Source organism: Thunnus thynnus, chromosome 19 (assembly GCF_963924715.1).
Source record: "Thunnus thynnus chromosome 19, fThuThy2.1, whole genome shotgun sequence".
In the NCBI taxonomy this organism is placed as follows: Eukaryota; Metazoa; Chordata; class Actinopteri; order Scombriformes; family Scombridae; genus Thunnus; species Thunnus thynnus.
The window spans coordinates 16,392,266-16,412,619 of NC_089535.1; the positions used below are offsets into that span (position 1 = coordinate 16,392,266).

At 40.7% G+C, this 20,354-nt stretch overlaps 1 protein-coding gene across 1 annotated transcript; it reads left to right on the plus strand.

Annotated features, from left to right (window-relative positions):
• The first annotated feature begins 10,282 nt into the window (after positions 1 to 10,282).
• On the plus strand, positions 10,283 to 13,602 carry LOC137170955 (apelin receptor B-like). The gene is made up of 2 exons (XM_067574636.1): positions 10,283 to 10,370; positions 11,637 to 13,602. The coding sequence occupies exon 2, from the start codon at positions 11,651 to 11,653 to the stop codon at positions 12,719 to 12,721; it is 1,071 nt and encodes a 356-aa protein (XP_067430737.1). The 5' UTR covers positions 10,283 to 10,370; positions 11,637 to 11,650; the 3' UTR covers positions 12,722 to 13,602.
• Positions 13,603 to 20,354: the final 6,752 nt, after the last annotated feature.

Sequence of the window (20,354 nt, forward strand, 5' to 3'; positions counted from 1 at the left end):
GAAGTTGTTTAAGGACAGTTGTTTTAGGTTTGGTCTTAGCGGGTTTTGGGCCGTGCAATATTTATTTGGCAACGTGTTTGTTTTCCCTGTTTATCTCTTCACCGGGGATGTTTGTTAGCTGGCGGCTTCTGTCGGTGTGTTTTGCACTTATCTGTATTGATCTGAAGTCACTTCCTGCCATTGTTGTGTCACATCCCTACTGTCTCCTCTCTTCCCGTCCATCTAGTCCCCTCTTTCCCCGGGCAAGGAAACCGGGGGCTCAGAGAGGATACACAAAGGGAGGGAGGAGGAGAGGGGGGGGGCAATGCTATGAGTGGGTCTGTGAGCATATATGTGTAAAAGAGAGAGAGTCCTGCTCTGGCCCTGATAAACCTGAGCCAGACTTAACTAGGGCAGGCTGATAGGGCAGCTGATGGTGAGCAGGAGACGCACGAGTAGATAACATTAACAGAAACATCAGCCAGATCCAAACATTAACAAAGTAAATTAATGAAGTTTTTTCTTGCAAGAGAGAAAATAAGTTGCACATTTTGGAAAATATTTAGTTTGGAATCATGCTGTGATCTTGTTTCTGCCTTCTGCCTCCAAGCTTCAGAGTTTTTTGCATTAATTCTGGTTCATTAATTTTTTCTAATTATTTCTGGGTCTTAATTTCGTAGTTTGGCCATCACCTCTATCAGTTATAATTACATTTTTCATCACCAAATGAATTGCAAGAGTTTAGTGGCGAAGTCACCGAGTTAAACTGCAACATCGCCAAACAAAAGTCTGATGTGGCAAGACACATAAGCAGATAGACGATCAGTTAACAAACCTGCAGGTTAACCAGACTTATAAAGACAAACATTAACATTAACACCCCAACTTATGGTTGTAAACATCCATCAAAGTTTACAGACAACATCCTGGTTCAGCTTTGATCCACCATATTTGCTGCATTTATGCATGTTTGTGCATGCACACAATTCTGCTGTGAAATGACAGGTTATCAGTGACATTTTGAATTTACCTTCAAATAAATGGGTTTAGTTGTGATGTTGCCATGTTGCCAGATCAGTATTGACTTTGCTGAGTAACATTCTATCATTGCTAAAAGAAATGATGGCCAAAACTATGAAAATGAGACTCAAATTGTAACAAACCAAAAATACCTTTAAATGGAGATGCTGCCTTTTTGTTTTTGAAAATGCATAACCAAAAATAAATCTTAAAAACATTAGAACTCACAGAATAGATCAAAAAAGTCACATAGAACCTTATTTTTGCATTAATACTCACATCTGCTTTATGTATGTGTGTGTGTGTGTGTGTGTGTGTGTGTGTGTGTGTGTGTGTGTGTGTGTTTGTGTGTGTGTGTGTGTGTGTGTGTGTTTGTGTGTGTGTGTGTGTGTGTGAGAGAGAGAGAGTAAGGGATGTACGTGTCACCACGTAGTGACCTCATAGCCTGTTATAATTGAAACTAATGACAAAAGCATATGGGCGTCAAGACCTTTGGTTTGAAGTTACAATAGCTTATTGTATTGCAGCCTGAGTAGTCATGGGTGTTACATAGTGTGTGAACATGCAGGATCGTGGAGTGTGTTTTGTGCACGTGTGTGTATGTATGTATTTATGTGCATATCTGAACTGTCGACTTGTGTTTCAAAAACTCTGTGAAGTTCGGACAGCCATAAAAATCTATAAAACAGTTCATGTTACACGTGAAGGATAAAGGACTCAAAAGCTTTCTAAATCCTGCGGTGCATTTTACAATAATTCACACAGTTTTTAGACTACCTCCTCTTCTCTGATTCTGCACTTTTTCACATGGTTTTGTGAATAATGTCAGTCTTACATGTGCAGCAGAAGGAAAATTAAATATCCATCATATAGCAGCTTCAAAGAGTATGGCATGCATTTAAACAAGAGTTTGAAAATTTGAGTTTTAAAATATAAAATATGTTCTGAGCATTGTGGGGTTGTGTTATTGGTTAATTGGTAATACGTGGTATTTTGTCATGTCCATATATAGGGGAGAGGGATAAGTAGGACAAAATATTATGTACACTTTATAATGTAATGCAATGTAAACAACACAGCCATTTACAATGGCCTCAAAATTACCATAAAGTTGAATCAATTCCTCTGACAGCTTCACATTACAGCCAGACAACGTAGCTTTTGAAAGAATAAATAGCACAATCTATATTTCTTTGTATCTGACTTAACTGAGTTTGGAGACTTTTTGTGTTCTTTGTAATTGTGCAACTGTCACAATACTTATTTTAGCCAAGTCGCGTAAACATATCAAATATTTACTTTTAATATCACAAAAGTAAAACAAGAGGTAAACCTCACCAGTAGATGTGTTGTTTCCAGCTAGTGGTCCCATTCCACTCGTCTCTGTCAGGTCGGCTTAGGATGATGTCTTTAAAAAAATGAGCTATAGGTCTTGATCCAGTCCAAAATCGGACCTGATTCGAAATGTACCCAAAACCCACATGCAAATTCTAAAATATAAAGAGACTCGATCCAAAAGGGATGTGAGGATAAATAGCCCTGATCTAAAATGTGAATCCAAAACCGACTGAAATGGAGAGAGAATACCAAGACTGACAACAACAACTGCACTTCAGACTCTCCATCTTGCATCAAAAAACATTTTTCTCTCCTATGATGATTATGGTGCACAATGTCTTCAGAGAAACTGTGATAAAAAGTCCACTTACAATATATGTACTTGGGTATTTTGACACACAGACCTGAGGGACTCTATGCAATCCAGTTAGACTGACTATAATTTGGACCTGGTCCTTCTTGCATCCCTGGTCATGTCTAGGTTACAAAGAACACAAGTGTACCTGTAAGGACCTGTACAACTGACCCGCAAGAGAATCTTGGAAAAACAATGAAAAGTCTGTATTGTATCAAATATCCTGTAAATGTGACTTGTAACCACAGTGGCCTTTAAAGCATGTAATTATATATGTGGCAGTGCTTTTGTATTGGTGTTGTTGTACAGGTGTTGATTTTATTGTCCAGCCTCTTTAGTTTCTGAAATTATAGTGGGTTGGGGTGCAAAGTTTGAAAAAACACACGACCAGTTTTTAAATAACAGAGAGTAAATTTGGTCATTTAGGCCACGATGAGGTGAAGATGACACAGTCACAGTTCATAGTTTGGTCTCTTTAAAAAGAAAGCGAGGTGATGCTACTTACAATACATCTCTCTCTCTCTTTATCTTTAAGATTACATCAAGCATGTTGTCAAGCATGTTGTTTTCCTAATTTGCTACCATATACTGCACTCCCCACCCCAACACACACATACACAAACACCTCCTTATGGTCCTTCCTGTGTCAAACAGGAAGTGAACACTGACTGCAAACACTGAGGCAACTTGTCAGTGTAAATAAACCCCAGATGCCAAGAGTTGCAGCAGCATTACCTTGCTGTTTCTATAAATGATAAATGAACCTCTCCCTTTTGTTCCCTCAGATTTAAACTCTTCTCGGGCCTGCGTAAGAGACAATGCAGTGCCCCTCCTTTCTCTAATAGTTATATTTTCACTGGCAACCTTGAGTGCAAGTCTGACCTATTAATACTTTGCGAGAAAACTGTTTGGGATTTCCCATATCTTATAAATATTTTTGTTCAGCTCAGAAGACAACAACATGAAAGCAGGAAGATTTCTATCAACAGAGTCTCCCGGCCAACTGACCTACAGATAGCAAACAGAAATTGGACATTCATGCATCTGCAGAAAGTTAGCTTCTCATCCAGAATAGCTGCTGCTGCTCTGGATGTCTGCAGGACTGCGGTGCAGTGGGGTCATCAGGGTCGTAAGGTCAGGGGTAAAAGTGGGATTTGGCAGGAGGGGGAACCGTAAGATCCAGTGTAGCCTCAACTCCAAATCCCAAATTGTACTGTGAGTTCTGGTGGACTGTCTTTGTGTGATCAGCTGACCTTCTTTTAAGCACCCATTTTCTGCTGTGGCTCTGTGCTGTATTGCATTTGAATTAACCAGATAATAACAACATATCATGTACTTATCCACTTTCTGATAAAAAAAATCTAAAATGAATGATATTACTTATGCAAGCTTAAATTTTATTGTTATCACACATTAACTTTAATAATGTACTTTCTAATTGGGAAATACTCATCCCAATTTAAGGGCACTTTATGCTTCTCATACTAGCAGCAGGACCAGTGTGGTGGAGCTAAAATCAAACCCCCCACAGCAAGCACAGACAGACCAGGGGAGGAGGGCCCTTGTAGGGGACAGTCATCGCCAGCAACGCTGGTCAGGGCGATAAGTGTGCCCTGGTTATCTCCCTGGCCAGCACTGCTTGAGATGTCAGATAGGAACCCCCTTAGCAGGAGCTGTCAGCTACTGTACTGGTAGCTAGCAAGACAGATAGCCAAGCTGCACATAAAACAGCTTGTGTGTTTGGTGATATTTGTTGAGCTCTGTTTGAAACGTTGCATTTGAAATTATCAACCACTTCAGAAAAAAGCAACTCCATTTAGGCTCGCTCCCCTTCTGTTGATAGCTAGACAATGAAGTACCGTGACCACGAGTTTATCGACATCCGCATGCAACACCCTCCAGGAGGAGCTGGAGGGCGTTGTAGGGGAGAAGGATGTCTGGTTTCCTTACTCAGGCTAATGCCACCGCGACCCGGTCCCAGATAAGCTGCAGAAAATAAATGGATGGATAGATGTACACATGAACCCACTGAACTGAATGAGAACGGAAAAGGAATTGTGTTGAATGATGCCGTTCCGGGTCATTCTGGCCCACTTTAACTGTGTAAGGTCATGAAAACATCTTGCAACCTCCTGCACATGAAAGGTCAAGAAAGGTCTATCTTAAGTGTGATGGATTAAACTGTAAGACATTCTTTTCCTCCCAACCCTCTATATATTATATTTCATGAATGATTTAAGAGAGGGAAATGTAGTAGATAACAATTTATGCTTTCATGCTTTTGCACTAACTGTAATCAATCATCAGCAAAGTTCAGCTCACTTGGCTGTGCTGTGGCAAAATTATCCATGTTTCTGGGGCAAGGATTTAGGCCAGTTTCAGTATCTGGAAATCAAATTTGTGTACTTGGTATGATTATATTGCACCATTTCTCCAATCTGGCATGAGACTGTCAACGCAAAGTGGGTGCAAACACAGAAGCGTCTGGCAAAAAAATAACGCAGGGTTGTCCGGCAAAAAAAAAAAAAGAACCTGGCTCAACTGTTGCAACATGTCGTCATCTGACAAGGCACTGCGATGGCAAATCAACCAAGTGCAAGCACACATTCCTGGTAGATTACTTTGTGACGTGAACAGCTCATTCCTACTGTTTACCTGGTAATCATCAAACGCAGGATCAAATAATAGCCACTGCGATCTTTCCAGAGTTGAAAAACCCCTTTAATGGAGCACCGTTTTCAGACCAAGGACTATCCGGCATGGGTCCAAGACCAGTTTTTCCTACAGACACAATGAAATTCATCATACTCTGTCCTGCTCTGCCCAACTCTATTCTATCCTGTCCCTGTCTTGTCCCAATCCTATTTCATGCACCAGCTTAAGGAGAAAACATTTTCTCACAGTCTGACAGGCCAACAAGGCACCAGCAGTCGTGACATTAATAACAACTCTGCTGTATGTCAGTTAAACACACTTCACCAACTGGTTCAGAAAAAGTTTCAGCCATGCAAACGTCTCTAAAATACTATCTGAGGTCACATTAGTCTTTACCGGAAAAGTGAGAAAAGGTGTGAACCTCTCCCATCTTTGTGGCCTTTGTTTCTAACAAGCTGGTGTCAATCACTTGATCGTCTTTGCTGAAAAGAGTAAAAGGCAGACAGAGTGGTAACGACGCCCAAATGTTCAAGCTCCCCAACAGTGCTGGAAGTGTTGGCTTTGACAGCCAGTCAGATTAATTAAAACTACAGATCAGACTGTTTGTGTGATTGGTAATGTAAGTGCTGCTGATGGCTCAGTATTTGCCCGAGGGTCCGTTTGTCATCAGGGCTGTCAACGCTGCGATATGGTGTTTGTGTCAGACGTGTGATATCATGAACAAACCGAGTTTGATCAGATTGCAAACAAAGCCTCGAGGAGCCAGCTGTCTCAGCGCAGGGGGGCCCCGTGCATGTGGTCTGTGACAGCTTAACACACACATCAAACAACTGTCAGACCCCCACCAACACACACATACACACCTAAACAACAAGAACACACACCTCATGCTCACTTGGCACTACGAGTATCACTGAAAACAGGCTCATAAACTCACAAGGTCACGATAAAAGATCAAAGGGATGATCTGCAGCCCTGCAGACAGGCTGTCACTGTAGTGTGTTTGCGTGTGTCTTACCGTCTTTGTGTATTTTCTGAGAAGCCACTACTCATCCTTTTCTACGTCCCCCGGATGTGCTGTCTGTTATTGACTCAATGCTGACGGATGATGGTCGAATAAAGGGGAAGGATGAAGGATGAAATTCCTCAGTGTGGTTAAATGAGAGTCCAAAACACGAGAAACATCTTCATGGTGTGTGGTTTACAGCACACACAAGGCCACACATGAGAGGACAGCACCAACAACAACAACAACAATCGATTTAGGACACAGGTGGGCAATTAAAAGGAAAAACACAAGCTGGTGGTATGCTAAGTGAAATGATAGATGCTCTTTAAGGAGTTAACGACTTCAAACTCAGTCCAATTGGAACTTGTCACTCCTAAAGGCTAAAAATACGAAGAAATGTGACCCATGGTCATGCTTCAAAGTCTCAAGAAATGCGAACATCAATCAGATTCACAAAAATCTGTTTTTCTTCTTCACTGTTTCTTGTATTTAAAAGGAAACTCTGAGTTTCTTATCCCAACTCACATCTTTGTAAAATTCAGTCTGCTCCATGACGGCTGATGAGGGGATTTTGGGAAAAGTGAGTGGGTGGATTAATGTGCTCATCAAGGCCTAATGTTTTTATTTAGCTGTATATTCACATCCCTGTCAGTGAACACGGCTAAAAACAGAGCTCAGATAGGAAGCTTGCTTTGATTTACTTCACTCTGCTTTTTTCCTGTTCTGCCCAACGTCCTGCGGCAGAAAGCCGGACAGACAAAGAGCTGGACGGACAATTAAGAAAGCAAGAGAGGGACAGGGGGCCCGGGTGGAGACACACAAACACAATCACATCGGTTTGATTACTGAATACCACATGCTTGCATCACAATTAATTGGCAAAAACAAAGACTTCTCTAGGAGAAAATGACGTTGGTAAAAGCAGAGTGGACGGGAATCAATGCTCGTCTTCATAATCAGAGGAAGGCAGAGATGAGTGGGGAGGGGAAAGGAAGAAGATGGAGGGGTGGAGGAAGGGATCAGTGGAGGAAGACATTGTTGAGTGATACAGTAGTTGTGTCTAAAGGTCGGTGCCCCGGCGCCACTGCTGCCACTCTGCTGAGAGACAGAGCAGGCTGCAGAATGAGCAGTCCCACCTGGGCTAAGTAACTAATACACCCATGAAACAACAAAGATGAGAAAGACAGAGGAAGAGTGTTATTTGATTAACCCTTTAACATAGAGGTTATCTCTTGTTTCCTAAGTAGCTGTAAAGTTAGAAAAATAATCATCATAATCTGTATCAGCGTTTTACAGTTCTCCATTGACGCTATGATGTCAACACTGAGTGAAATATTCAAACCTATCTTTGCACTACTCAATCACATAGAAACATTATACATGTATTGTGCATCATTTTACATATATTTTTACCAAAATACATGATGTATTTGGTATCTTTGGAAACTACTAGAATTTAAAGTAAAGCTTTGTGAGTTTTGACTATGTTTATCTGCACAGGATGAATTTGTATTGACTTGCAAACCTGTGAGTAGGCTAGGTTTGTATTTCTGTCAGTTACAATCAAGTCAGTTATATCATATTTGACCTGGAAAACTAATTTATACCCTGGTTTCATCCTGCATTTATGATTTTGTTTTGTTTTTTCTTACATCTGTTTTGTTCTCTGTTACAATAAATGCCTTTGTGATATTTGTTCTCCTGTTACTCGACAAGTTGAAGCATGACTCAAAAACATGCACAAATGCCAAAGTAGTTAAAGTAATTAAGACAATTATTTCCCTGAATTTGCTTCTCCTCACACAAATATTAAAATTGATTTGATATTTTCCAATAAGGCTTAGCCAGAATCCTTAAATATAAACATATCAGACCTTTAATTTTGTAATATTTGTATTTTTTTATGCCATCTGACATTTTATTGTGTGTGAAACAGGCTTTCATTGATCAGTTTTGTTGTTTATCAAGTAATTTTCCACGCTTTGAAAAGTGATGCCTAACTTTACAATGAGAATTATGTTAATCTTCTTTTTCAGCTTATATAAACACATTATTAATACATTATTCATGCAAAGTATGATAAAATCGGTCTCAACTCACATTAAATCTTATCAGTTTGTCCTGTAAATGTTGTGATATACATTTAGTAGGGGAAAACGGGGTAAGTCGAGCCAGTGGGTAAAATGAGCCACCTCTGTATCTAGGTAACCATAAACAAAAGTAATAATGTGATCAGAAATTAAGGAAGTGTAATTCACATTACTCAATCCATCTTGGATTCAAGCACATGGAAAAAGTGGTAAGCAAAACAGAGCATACCATGACAAGCAAATTCATCATGTTACTAAAGTTATCACTCTTGTGTCTTAATTACAACAAGGTCATAAACTAAGCATAATTGTGTATCTGAGCCACTGTGTGAAATAGTTTTGTCAAAATGGAGGTTGTGGGGTAAAACGTGTCAGTGAAGTTGGGGCAAGTTGAGTCACTGGCTCAATTTACCCCCAAATGTTTAAATAGGCTACATACAGTATTTATACCTAAAGTGCTCATTTTACCTCTACCCTGGAACAAGTTGTGCAATAGGACTAAACTTTTTTTGATGGGTCGTTATTCTAAAATTATAATAATTTGATAACATTATTTTAATTTCTATGGGTACACAACAACCTGCGGTATATATAGCAACTATTATTTGAAACAAATACACTTTTATTTTGCAGTAAGATCATCAAAAGTAAAAGTGGCTCATGTCACCCGTTCTCCCCTACTTAAACTCGGGGCTGTAAGACATGTTTTATAGGTAATTTTATGTGTGACTTTTGAGTTGTGTTTCTTTTATGTTTATGAAACTCGATTGAACTGAACTGGGGCCTACGAGTCACCATAGCAACAGGTAAATAAAAGGCAGAGCCTCCATTTTAATCCAGTGGACGTAGAGATATTAATACATGTGTACGTGATGAGGACGCTGCACATTTATCTTTTTAAAAAAAGAGCATGAGTCAGAGCGAGTAAAGTGTCAATAAGTTAACACAATAAAGTTTTATTCAGTGTTGTCTATTAATTCATCATTTATAAGACTTATATTTCCTTAATCATGATAAAGTGGAATCTGACCGTGTATCAGGCTGCAGCTACATTACATTTTAAATATGTTTGTTCAGCTTTAATCTGACGGGGACAAAACACAGGAGGCAGCAACTGAAGATTAAAAATATAAAGATTTAAAACATAAATAGATCAAAGACATAGAGACATGACTGTAAGCTCACAGTCTGATCCAGTAATAATGTGTTTGCTGATTTGCACTTGAAGAGGTATCGAGGTTAAAATACAGAATATTTTAAATTTTTAGACATTTATTTGTATCTCAGCTCAACAGCATTCAGTGACTTCATTTCAGCTACTTCAACAAATGTAGTAAATTTATTGTCACTGAAATGCTGTTAAAACACCTTAAGATTATGCTCCCAATTTAAAAATCTCAAACTATATTCTGCAGCTGCACCACAATCCTGCTCACTCAGGATTGATCCCACGTGTCTAAAACTTCACAATTGTTTAAATTTAAACTAAAGCTTTGATACCATCTGAATGAATGAGGAAATGAAACAGCGTGTCAGGCTCTTTAAGAGAGAGGCGACAGTGAGAACCTCGGGGTTTGTTGATAAGAATCTGCTAGCGAGCAGGTTAGCTCCACAGAAAGAGGAAATGCAATAATTGACCGCAAGTTTAATGTAGCTCTCATCCTGTGACTGAAAGTCTTTCAAGGTGAAGAGTTTTTATTAAACCCGCTTTCTGAAACAGGCCCCAGGTTTGAGGTCATGGGGAAAACAAAACGGATCCTTTATTGATTCCTGGATTGAACTCTGAGACTGTGGGACGAGTTACACACGCACACAATGAAAAAACCCGAACCCGAACCCTCATATACAACCAGACTTAACCATTTTCCCTTTATTTGAGAGTATATCTCAGCTTTCATTCTGGCATCCTCCATCAGCTATGCCGGTGAGTCGGTGACAGGTGCAGCTAGCTTACAAAAAAGCCTGAGAAGTTCGCGGACGTGGTAGCTAAATCTGTCCATATTAAAAAAATCAGCAGATATTTTAGTTTCAACAAGATTGAGCTAGCAAAGCAGTTCCGTGTTCATATGTGTGGTATTTGTTCTGTTTGGGAAATCCCAAGATCTCTAAAAAGTGAAGCTGAAGTTGCCTGGCTGCCTCAACAGGGACTAGAAATCATTTTGTGTTGTTATGTCGTAACTAAGGGTCGGTCTACTTGCTGGAGTAGTAAACTAGGTTTCATTTCATAGGAGTCTACTACCGTGACTGATTGTTTTCCAGGTATTAGTCATGCCCCATGTATTTCCTTGGAAACGGAGATAACACTAGCAATTTTTTTATTTTTTAGAGTGAATTGCCTCACAATATGAATAAATTTCAATTATATCTTTTTTTGTTGTAGGTAACTCTTGTATAATCGCAATATTACACTCGGGGTTGAGCTTTACCGTCATTGTTGGCAATATTGCTTAAATTAAAAGTCTGTGGTCAATGTTTTGTTTATCTAACGTACAGTTAATTCAAGTTAAACATGTTTATTTTGTCTTTAGTTTGTGGTTTCTACATGTTTGAACATGTGCAGGCATGAAAGAAACAGACATAGAAATGGAAATAAGTGTTGTCTATTCAGGTTTCAAGGAGAGTGCTCTGGTGCCAGAACGACTCTCAATTGATATTAAAATTGACTACTTTGTGAAACTTGTCATGCCCAGGCTTGATTCCTGGGCTGCTGTCCAAACATGTCTAATGAACTTTCATTCACTCAGGTTAAAACAAAAAGAGTTGTAGTTATATTTGTGGGTGTGGTAAGTGTGGTAAATTATGCTTAATACTTTGAAAATATTTATTTTGACCCTGGAGGAAAAGTGAGGACAAAGTTCTAAATGTTAAATTAAGTATAAGCATTTTAACCCTTATACATGTTTTAATGTGACTCCACCATGCAGTAGATAATAAACCACAGATCAAATGAATGGAGAGATCGATGAGTGTGTATGCAGTGAAAGAGTATGATCCTCAGAGCAGAGAGGAGGAGGAGGGCAGTGGGAGGGGAGGAGGAGGAGGAGGAGGCGTCGTGGGAGGGACAAGTGGGGGGGGGGGGGGGGGGGGTATATAAGGGTGGGCAGATCTCATGTAGCAAGAGACTTAAGAGTGCTGTCAGCTACTGTGGATCTATCTGCAACAAACAGACTTTTTCCTTCCTTGTGAAAAGGAGAAGCAGCGAGAATGGAGCCAACTGATGGTCCGTATGAGTACTACGACTATGAGGAGACAGAAAACTCCACCATGTGCGACTATTCTGAGTGGACGCCTTCCTACTCTGTCATCCCGGTGCTCTACATGCTCATTTTCATCCTCGGCCTCTCTGGAAATGGGGTGGTCATCTTCACCGTATGGAGAGCCCAGGGCAAGTGGCGAGCTGCTGACGTCTACATTGGAAACCTGGCCCTCGCTGACCTCACCTTCGTGGTCACTCTGCCTCTGTGGGCCGTTTACACAGCCATGGGTTACCACTGGCCATTCGGGGTGGCCCTGTGTAAGATCAGCAGCTATGTGGTGCTGCTCAACATGTACGCCAGCGTCTTCTGCCTCACCTGCATGAGCTTCGACCGCTACCTGGCCATCGTCCACTCCTTGTCCAGCACCCAGCTGCGCACCCGTGGCTACATGCGAGTCTCCCTGACAGCCATCTGGTTGCTGTCAGGTCTCCTGGCTGCCCCGACTCTGCTCTTCCGTACCACCAAACATGATTCAACCAGCAACAAAACCTCCTGTGCAATGGACTTCAGCCTGGTGGTGTCAAGTAAAGAGGAGGAGAGCCTGTGGATCGCCGGTCTCAGCATCTCCTCTTCAGCTCTGGGTTTTCTTCTACCTTTCCTGGCGATGATGGTGTGCTACGGCTTCATCGGCTGCACCGTCACCCGCCACTTCAACACTCTGCGCAAAGAGGACCAGCGTAAGAGGAGGCTGCTGAAGATCATCACCACGCTGGTAGTGGTGTTTGCCGCCTGCTGGATACCCTTCCATGTGGTGAAGAGCGCTGACGCCCTCTCCTACCTGGACCTATTTCCCGCCACCTGTGACTTCCTGCGCTTCCTGCTGCTGGCTCACCCCTACGCCACCTGCCTGGCCTACGTCAACAGCTGCCTCAACCCTTTTCTCTACGCCTTCTTTGACCTGCGCTTCAGATCCCAGTGTCTGTGCCTGCTCAACCTGAAGAAGTCCTTGCACGCCAGCCCTGCCAGCTCCCTGTCCTCCCAGAAGACGGAGGCTCAGTCTCTCGCCACGAAGGTGTGACGAAAGCTGAGGGCCCAGAGACGTCCTGGGGAAGAGGTGAACAATGCAGAACAATGCAGGTAAATCAAAACATTGCAGCGTTGGGCGCTTGCTCATAGATCGTCTGCGGTCAGTTTCAGGGTGTCACCTTTGCTCCCCATCTGACTCTGTGGACCACTGTAGGCATTTGACTGAAGAAGACAGTCAGGTTTGTGGTTTCTACCTCAAACCATGCTCAAACTCCGGCCTCACTTTAAGAAGAAGGTGACGTTCGGAGAAAACCGAACAGCTTAATACAAGGGGACCAAGCAGACTGTGGAATGTATTTCTCTTGGTTCTCCGGCGGACAATGCGCTGAGCTATGAACTCTGAAAAGCTCTCCTCAAGTCACAGTGAAGTGTGTATTACTCATGCTGTTTTTTATTTTCATTCGTAAGCACTTGAGGTGTGATATCTAGCAGACTGCCCCACTCTCCGTGCTCAAACTGCAATGTCTGCACCACAGCCAGCAGTGTTACGTCTGTGTGTGTGTGTGTGTGTGTGTGTCCGTCTGCGTGAGTGTGTGTAGGAAGGGTGTGCCAGTCGTCAAGAGGTGTTGGAGTCCGATAAGAGGGTTGTAAGGAGAGACGGGGATAGTGGAGGGAGGGGTGGGAGTCCCAGACAGACAGACAGATGGCAGCTGACAAATGTTTTCAGGCTGGCGGAAGGCCCAATTAAAAGGTGACTGCTTCGACAGTCTGTGATTGTGTGTGTGTGTGTGTGTGTGTGTGTGTTTGTTGAGTGTCAGAATGACAAAATTTGTTCCTGACAAATACATGAAAGCATTTTGTGAATACACATTATTTTGAATTCATGTCTATGATTTGTAATAAAAAAAAAGTGCTTTGAAAAAAGCAAAAAAACAAAGATTCTCTGTCTGGTCTGATACTTGTGATAGCTTGTTAAGTGTCGCTGGAATGTATTTTCTCCTATCCAGTGAATGTGCTGCTTCTTCCTGTTGGTGACTTGCTTCGGGGAGGCAGTTTCCCTCCCATTGTGTTTCACAGGGCCGAAATCAAAGCATATGTCTGCAGGAAATGCATGTTGGACTTCTGTTTCCCCCCTTCCAGCATGTTTGTTTCTTCTCCTCTTACAATTCTCTCGCATAAACAATCAGTGAGCACAAAAGTTTCTAAATTGGATTGACCACGTGACATTAGGCTTTGTTCCAGAGATATTTAAGTCTTCCAAGTGTTAACCATCACAACTTTTTATTTAAATTTAAGATTCTTATTCTATATCAGTTCATACCAATGCATCTAAACCATCTTTTAGTTTGCATATCATCACAAATTAGTCTATAATCTGCTGTGTGATAGTTAAAAGTGTTGTTTTAAGCAACCAAACACCACAGCAGGTTGTTCAGCTTTAAATTAGAATTCAATGATTAATCAAATTTGACTGTAATGAGCTTTTTACAGGATATAATCAGCAACAGCAGGGAGACAGAAGGATCGGACTAATCCTGGGTTACTGATTTCTAGTGGGAGTCTGTCTCTGTGTAATACCTGTGATGGAGGATGGCTTAGTGTAAATCAGTTACAATTACAGCACATACTACAGTCTGCCATTTGTATAAATGTGACTCCTCATATAGAGGGAAAACCTCATCTGTGTCTTCAATGTTAGACAGGTGAAAATCTGCAAAAACTTCTTTGTCATGTGAAGAAAAAGAAATCCAACAGCTGCAGCGACATTCACTCTGCCTCCTTCATCACCGTCTCAGCTCCTTAATCTCATCCACGCAAACAACATCTTGAGTTAAATAGATCTTTGAATTTAGTCTAGAAAATGTGCACATAGAAGACACCTTAAAACCCAGATGCATTCTCTAACGTGCTCATTTTAAACATCCAGCAAATTAAATAAGCGCTGTGGCACAATCAATACACAACGGTGTGTTTTACTGTCGACACAACATACAGTACATTTTAAGATTCCACGCAGCAGCTATTTTTTACAAGACAACTTGTCATATTATCCTCCACCTGTCAGCATCAAAGCCAAAAGTCGGCTGTGAAAGATAATATGGATAGATTATTTTCATGGGTTTTTAACTTCTATGAAGCCAATATGATCATGTTACTAGGATTTCATGGCATGAACTTTGCGTAGAAACAAAGTGCTACGAGAGAACTAGATTTACGCCCCTTGATCCACTAGTGTTGGGTGTTTGTCTGAGATAACTGTTCAGGAATTATTACACACATGTTTTCATTCCTCTATAATAACAGAGTGTGAATACTAAGTGGGTCTACACTGGAAACAGGCTCACCGCAGGGAATCCTATTAGTACAGTCATCACAGCACAACAGCTTTCCAGAAATGTCACTCACAAGCATAATTTATAATTTAATCTTTGCTTCAGTCAAATAATAAAAATCTCTGTGTTGATAATGAGATTTAAAGATTATTTTGTGGTCATTTCAGCTTTTGCAAAGAGGCAACAGTAGTTCTGTCTGTGCAAAGACACACTGGTGTTTTCTGAAAACACTGCTGAAAAGACATAAAAAGCTCCATAAAATAACTGATAACAAACTCATATACCACTAATTATACTCATAAATTAACACCTGAGTTAACACCTAATATGTTTTTTTATGACATCAAACAGCATAAATATGCTTCACTTTGAATGAAGTGTAACACAGAGGCGTTAAAACACTTTGTTGTTGATGTCAGTTTCTGGAAAACCTTTCTTATCTGTCTCGTGGGAATTTGGAAACCTGTTAAAGGGTCAGTCAACAGTTTGCATTAAAAGTAGTCCCAATGAAACTACGAGTTCTGTAAATTGCACACTGCACACACCCCCACTCTCTCTTGCACTCACACCTCATAGACACACACACACACAAACATACACACACACACACACACACACACACACACACACACACACACACACACACACACACACACACACACACACATCTCCTGCCCCCCAGCTATATATGGATATATCTTTATAGCAATATGTAGGCTGCGGCTTTCTTGAACTTTATTTCTCACATCTCACCACACACCTGGCACAACACACACACACACACTTGCACATGCAGACACACACACACACAGACACACATATTGACCTAGGTCACTTTTGGGGACATTACGTAGACCTACATTAATTTCCTGGAGACTTACCCTAAACCTAACCATAACCTTAACCACTGACCCAAAAATCAGCTTTTTCCCCATTTGGGGACATAGCTGTTGTCCCCAAATTTCCTCTCTGTTGAATAATAAGTCACTTAGCGGGTAAAACATTTTACTAGATGATAATTATTGGGGGTTTTTTCAGTGCTTGTTAATGAATTCAAACACTACTCATGAACACTAAAGGTGTAAACCCTTTTCTAACACATTAGGAGGGTTAAAACAACAGCCAGGTGCCCAAATGAACACTGACACATGTTTTTCACATGTTATGGTAATCTTACAGTAATCATTCCTCCTGACCATACTGACCATTAGAAGATCTCTTCATAATGCACTTACAATGTAAGTGATGGGGGACAAAATCCACAAGCCTCCTTCTGTGCAAAAATGTATTTTAATGTTTATTTGATACTAATATGAGGCATCAGCCATCCAAATTAGTCAAATCAAGTCCATATCTTTGAAAGTTACTGTCTTTTTTAACACAAAATTTCTTTTTGTGTTTCTTTTTCTTCTACAACTTTCTTGTTGTTATGTTCCTTCCACTGCAACTGAACAGGGAAACACTGTCCGTTGAGACACAAAGAGGGAATTTGATACTAAAAAGACTTTAACTTTGGCAGATATCCACTTTATTTGACTAACTCAGACTGCTGAAGCCTCATATTATCTTCAGATAAACTTTTAAATACAATTTTTGCTCAAAACGAAGCTTTTGGATTTCGTCCCCCATTACTTACATTGTAAGCACATTTGTAGAGGATCTTCTAATGGTCAGTATGAACGGGGGGATGATTACAACAAGATAAGCGTGTGTCAGTGTTCATATAGGCACCTGACCTGTTTTAAGACAGACTTGAAAAATGGTGCACCTATCCTTTAAGTCTGGAAAGTATGAAACCTACAAACCTCTGTCTTTAGAGGAAATCCTCCCCCAAATATGCAATGAACACAGTGCAATGCATACTGTGAAAAGGTCAAACCCAAACCTCACACTAGACTGGATACTAGGTGATGTATATCCATAGAAACTAAAGGTAAGAAGGATTGAAGGAAGGAGTTTCTATAGGGGTGTCCACCTTAACTCATTCATTGTCATATCAATAGCTGACAAACAGCCCGTGCCATTGTTTTGTTTCAAATCAGGCTTGCAGCCAGGCCTACTGTATCTCAGTAGCACATGTCTAACTGTCATAAATCAGAACCCAATAAACCAGGTCATGCAGAAAATAGACAGAGGAAGTGAGCGCACGTTTCTCCTCCATCCTAACAATGGAGCACAGCCAGCAAACCGGACCTTGAGCCTGGTATGGCCATAGAGTGGTAGGATGAGAAGCTGACCCCTGGAGCGTCTTGGAGGACCCTAAGCTTCCTGCCACTCAAGTCTTGCAGCGCTCCTCCCTGCACCGTCCCAGGAGGATAACAGACCTCAAGGACAGGATAGGAGTCAGCAGGCCAGACAGGAAAGACAAAAAGTAGGTGGGCAAGTAGGGGTTCCTGATGAGGGATATCCTGTCTTTCAGATGCATCTCCCTGCTGCTCTTAGGGCAATCTGAAGGAGATGCGTGCTCCTCTTGAGGTCTTTGAGGGCAAGAGCGCTTACTTGAGATACTCTTCTGCATTGCTTATGTAAGGAAACATCCATGTTATGTGAAAGATTATGCTTGAGATTGAGTGGCAAATAAAAGTTATCGGAAATAAGACAACAAAGCTTCAAGCATAGTGGCAGACATGTGACAGAAACACCTGAGGTGTCAAATCAGATGTCTCCCTTACCCTCTGTCCTCACTGTTTCTCTGTCTCTGCTGAGATGGCAGACATTTCAAAGGCGTTCACACAAGGCGTCCATCGTTAGTGGGGACACGTCGTTTCCGACAGCAAAAAGGAGCGGAAGTGCCCAAGCTTTGGGAGACTCCGGATCTTGGGTTATGCGAGTCTCAGAGTAGATCATCCTCTTCACCAGGGCACAGAGTGCCCTTTCATTCCCTCCTCTATCCTCTCCATTGTGCATCCTTCCCTCCCTCAGGCCTAAATGGGAGCCCTGTGATGTGCAGCAGGACCGAGCCGGTTCAGAGGCTCAGCTGCACTGATTTAAGCATCGCAGGTAAAGATGGCTGCACAGACGAGCACACATGTGAGCAAGAAATGACATAACAGCAACGTTCAGCCGGGCCGTGTGGTACACTGCAGTGATAAGATTAAGCAGATTTCATAGACTTGTGTTAGTGATGCAAACATGGTGCCAACTGTCCTCTGTTTATTGAAAGTGCCTGTAACAACAAAAAGCTGCCACACACAACTTCTGTGTGTGTGTGTTTGTGTGTGTGTGTGTGTGTGTGTGTGTGTGTGTGTGTGAACAAATTGTGAGCAACTGTTCAAATCAAGACTTTGGAAAGGAATTTTGAGTATTTTTGACAATTAAGTTCCTCAAGGGTATTTAGAGAATCTGCAATCTAGACTAATAAACTTTAGGTACCACTTTCAGATAATGCACCTTTATAAAGGGTTTTTAAGCATTAATAAATTGTTAATTAATGGATTTTAGTCTGGATGCCCTGCAGCCTTTTCCAGAAGGCAAGTGGTTATGAACAGTACATCAGAAGTGTCTTCATGAAGAATTAGATAAACAAATGTTATGGTGGTGTAGATAGGAGGGATTTTTCACAACCTGGCAACCTTATAAATGGCTTATAAATGATGTATAAAGCATTAGTAAATCATTTATTAATCATTAATTAATGCTTTTAAACTCAGGGTGCCTTATCAGAAAGTGGTACCCAACTTTATTCTGAATCTGTGTTGCTTTGTGTTGTTAAGCGTTACTTTGATTTTGTCCATCTCCTCTTTTGCTGCCGGTCAGTTTATTTAATCATGTGTGTATCATGTTGCTGTGTTTACTCTTGCAGTGCAAATGAGTAAGACTCGCTTTTTCCTTCTTCACAGTGGGCTTAAGGCTTACTAAAATTTAAATTTTGCATCTGCAATCTGTTTTTTCAAAGTCTGGCTCACAATCTATGACTGAATTGCCATGTGGTTTCATTTAAGAATTTGTTTCCATTTGAATTGCTGAAAAAAATAGAGATTTGGAAAGCAATTCAGTATCATCAAAAAAAATCTCTCAGTAAAAATCAATTTGTCAAAATTGAAGTTGTGCTTTTTTTTTCATCCCTCCCATATTCATATTCCTGGTTTACAGTAAGACATTTTCAGGCAACTGTAACTGTTGCTTCACTACAGTGACGCAGTTTGAGTCATAAAACATCAGAATAAAGACATACTATGAAATAGAAATGGACTGTGCATGATTGTGTAGCCTATATGCACTTTATGTTTAAGTTATCACATTATGGTTTTAGAAAAAAAAAAACGGTCAATCGTGAAAAAAATGTCCATAGATGACCTCTTGACATGGCAGCTTCCTCACAGGTGGCATTTTGAAAAGAGAGTTGAGGCACAGAAGCCCACAGAGAGCAGGGAGGGCTTATGAATACTGAGTAAGCAGCCATGTAGAAGATGGAAACAGAGTCTTAAAACTATGGGGAACATCACTGTGGTGCCAAATTTCCATTTTTCTTTAAGCCTAATTACATATGGATGAATAGTGGTGCTTTGTTCTCCTATTCTATGAAGAAGGAGGGAGTGCATGTTCGATTTCAGGACATCCTGTTTAGCTGCAGTGTGCTGCTGAATCAAGAAAAGTGGCATGTAACGGGGGTTTAATTTATTAATTAAAGGACAGGTTCACAATTTTTCAAGTCTCTCTTAAAACAACACGTTCCCAAATGAATATTGAAATTGTTTTTTCCTGCCATAATCATTCCTCCTGATCATACTGGACATTAGAAGACTCCTTCATAATGCACTTACAATGTAAGTGATGGGGGACAAAGTCCACAGTCCTCCTTCTGTGTAAAAATGTATTTAAAAGTTTATCTGAAGCTAATATGAGGCTTCAGCCGTCCAAATTAGTTAAATCAAGTAGAATGCCTTCAACGTTACAGTCTTTTTAGTGTAAAAGTCCCTTTTTTTGTTACTATACTTCCCCCGCAGCTCAACAGGGAAACACTGTCCGAGAAAATACAAAGAGGGAATTTAATGCTAAAAAGACTGTAAATGTGGCAGATATCCACTTGATATGACTAACTCGGACTGCTGAAGCCTCATATAAGCTTCAGATAAACTCTGAAATGCATTTTTGCACATCTATCTATCTATCTATTAGGGCTGAACAATAATTGAAATTTTACTGAAATCGCAATATGCAATTTTCAAATCACAGGAGGTGCAATAAAGGTGAAATGTGAAATGTCTGTTAAAATATTTTAAATTGAATATTGCCATGCAGCAGACATGTCCTGGCCTACACATCATATTCTACAGACTTAAGAAAACATCTTTGTTTGGTACAGATCCCCGCAAAAATAATAATTTTAATGTTTTTAATGAAGCTTAGAAT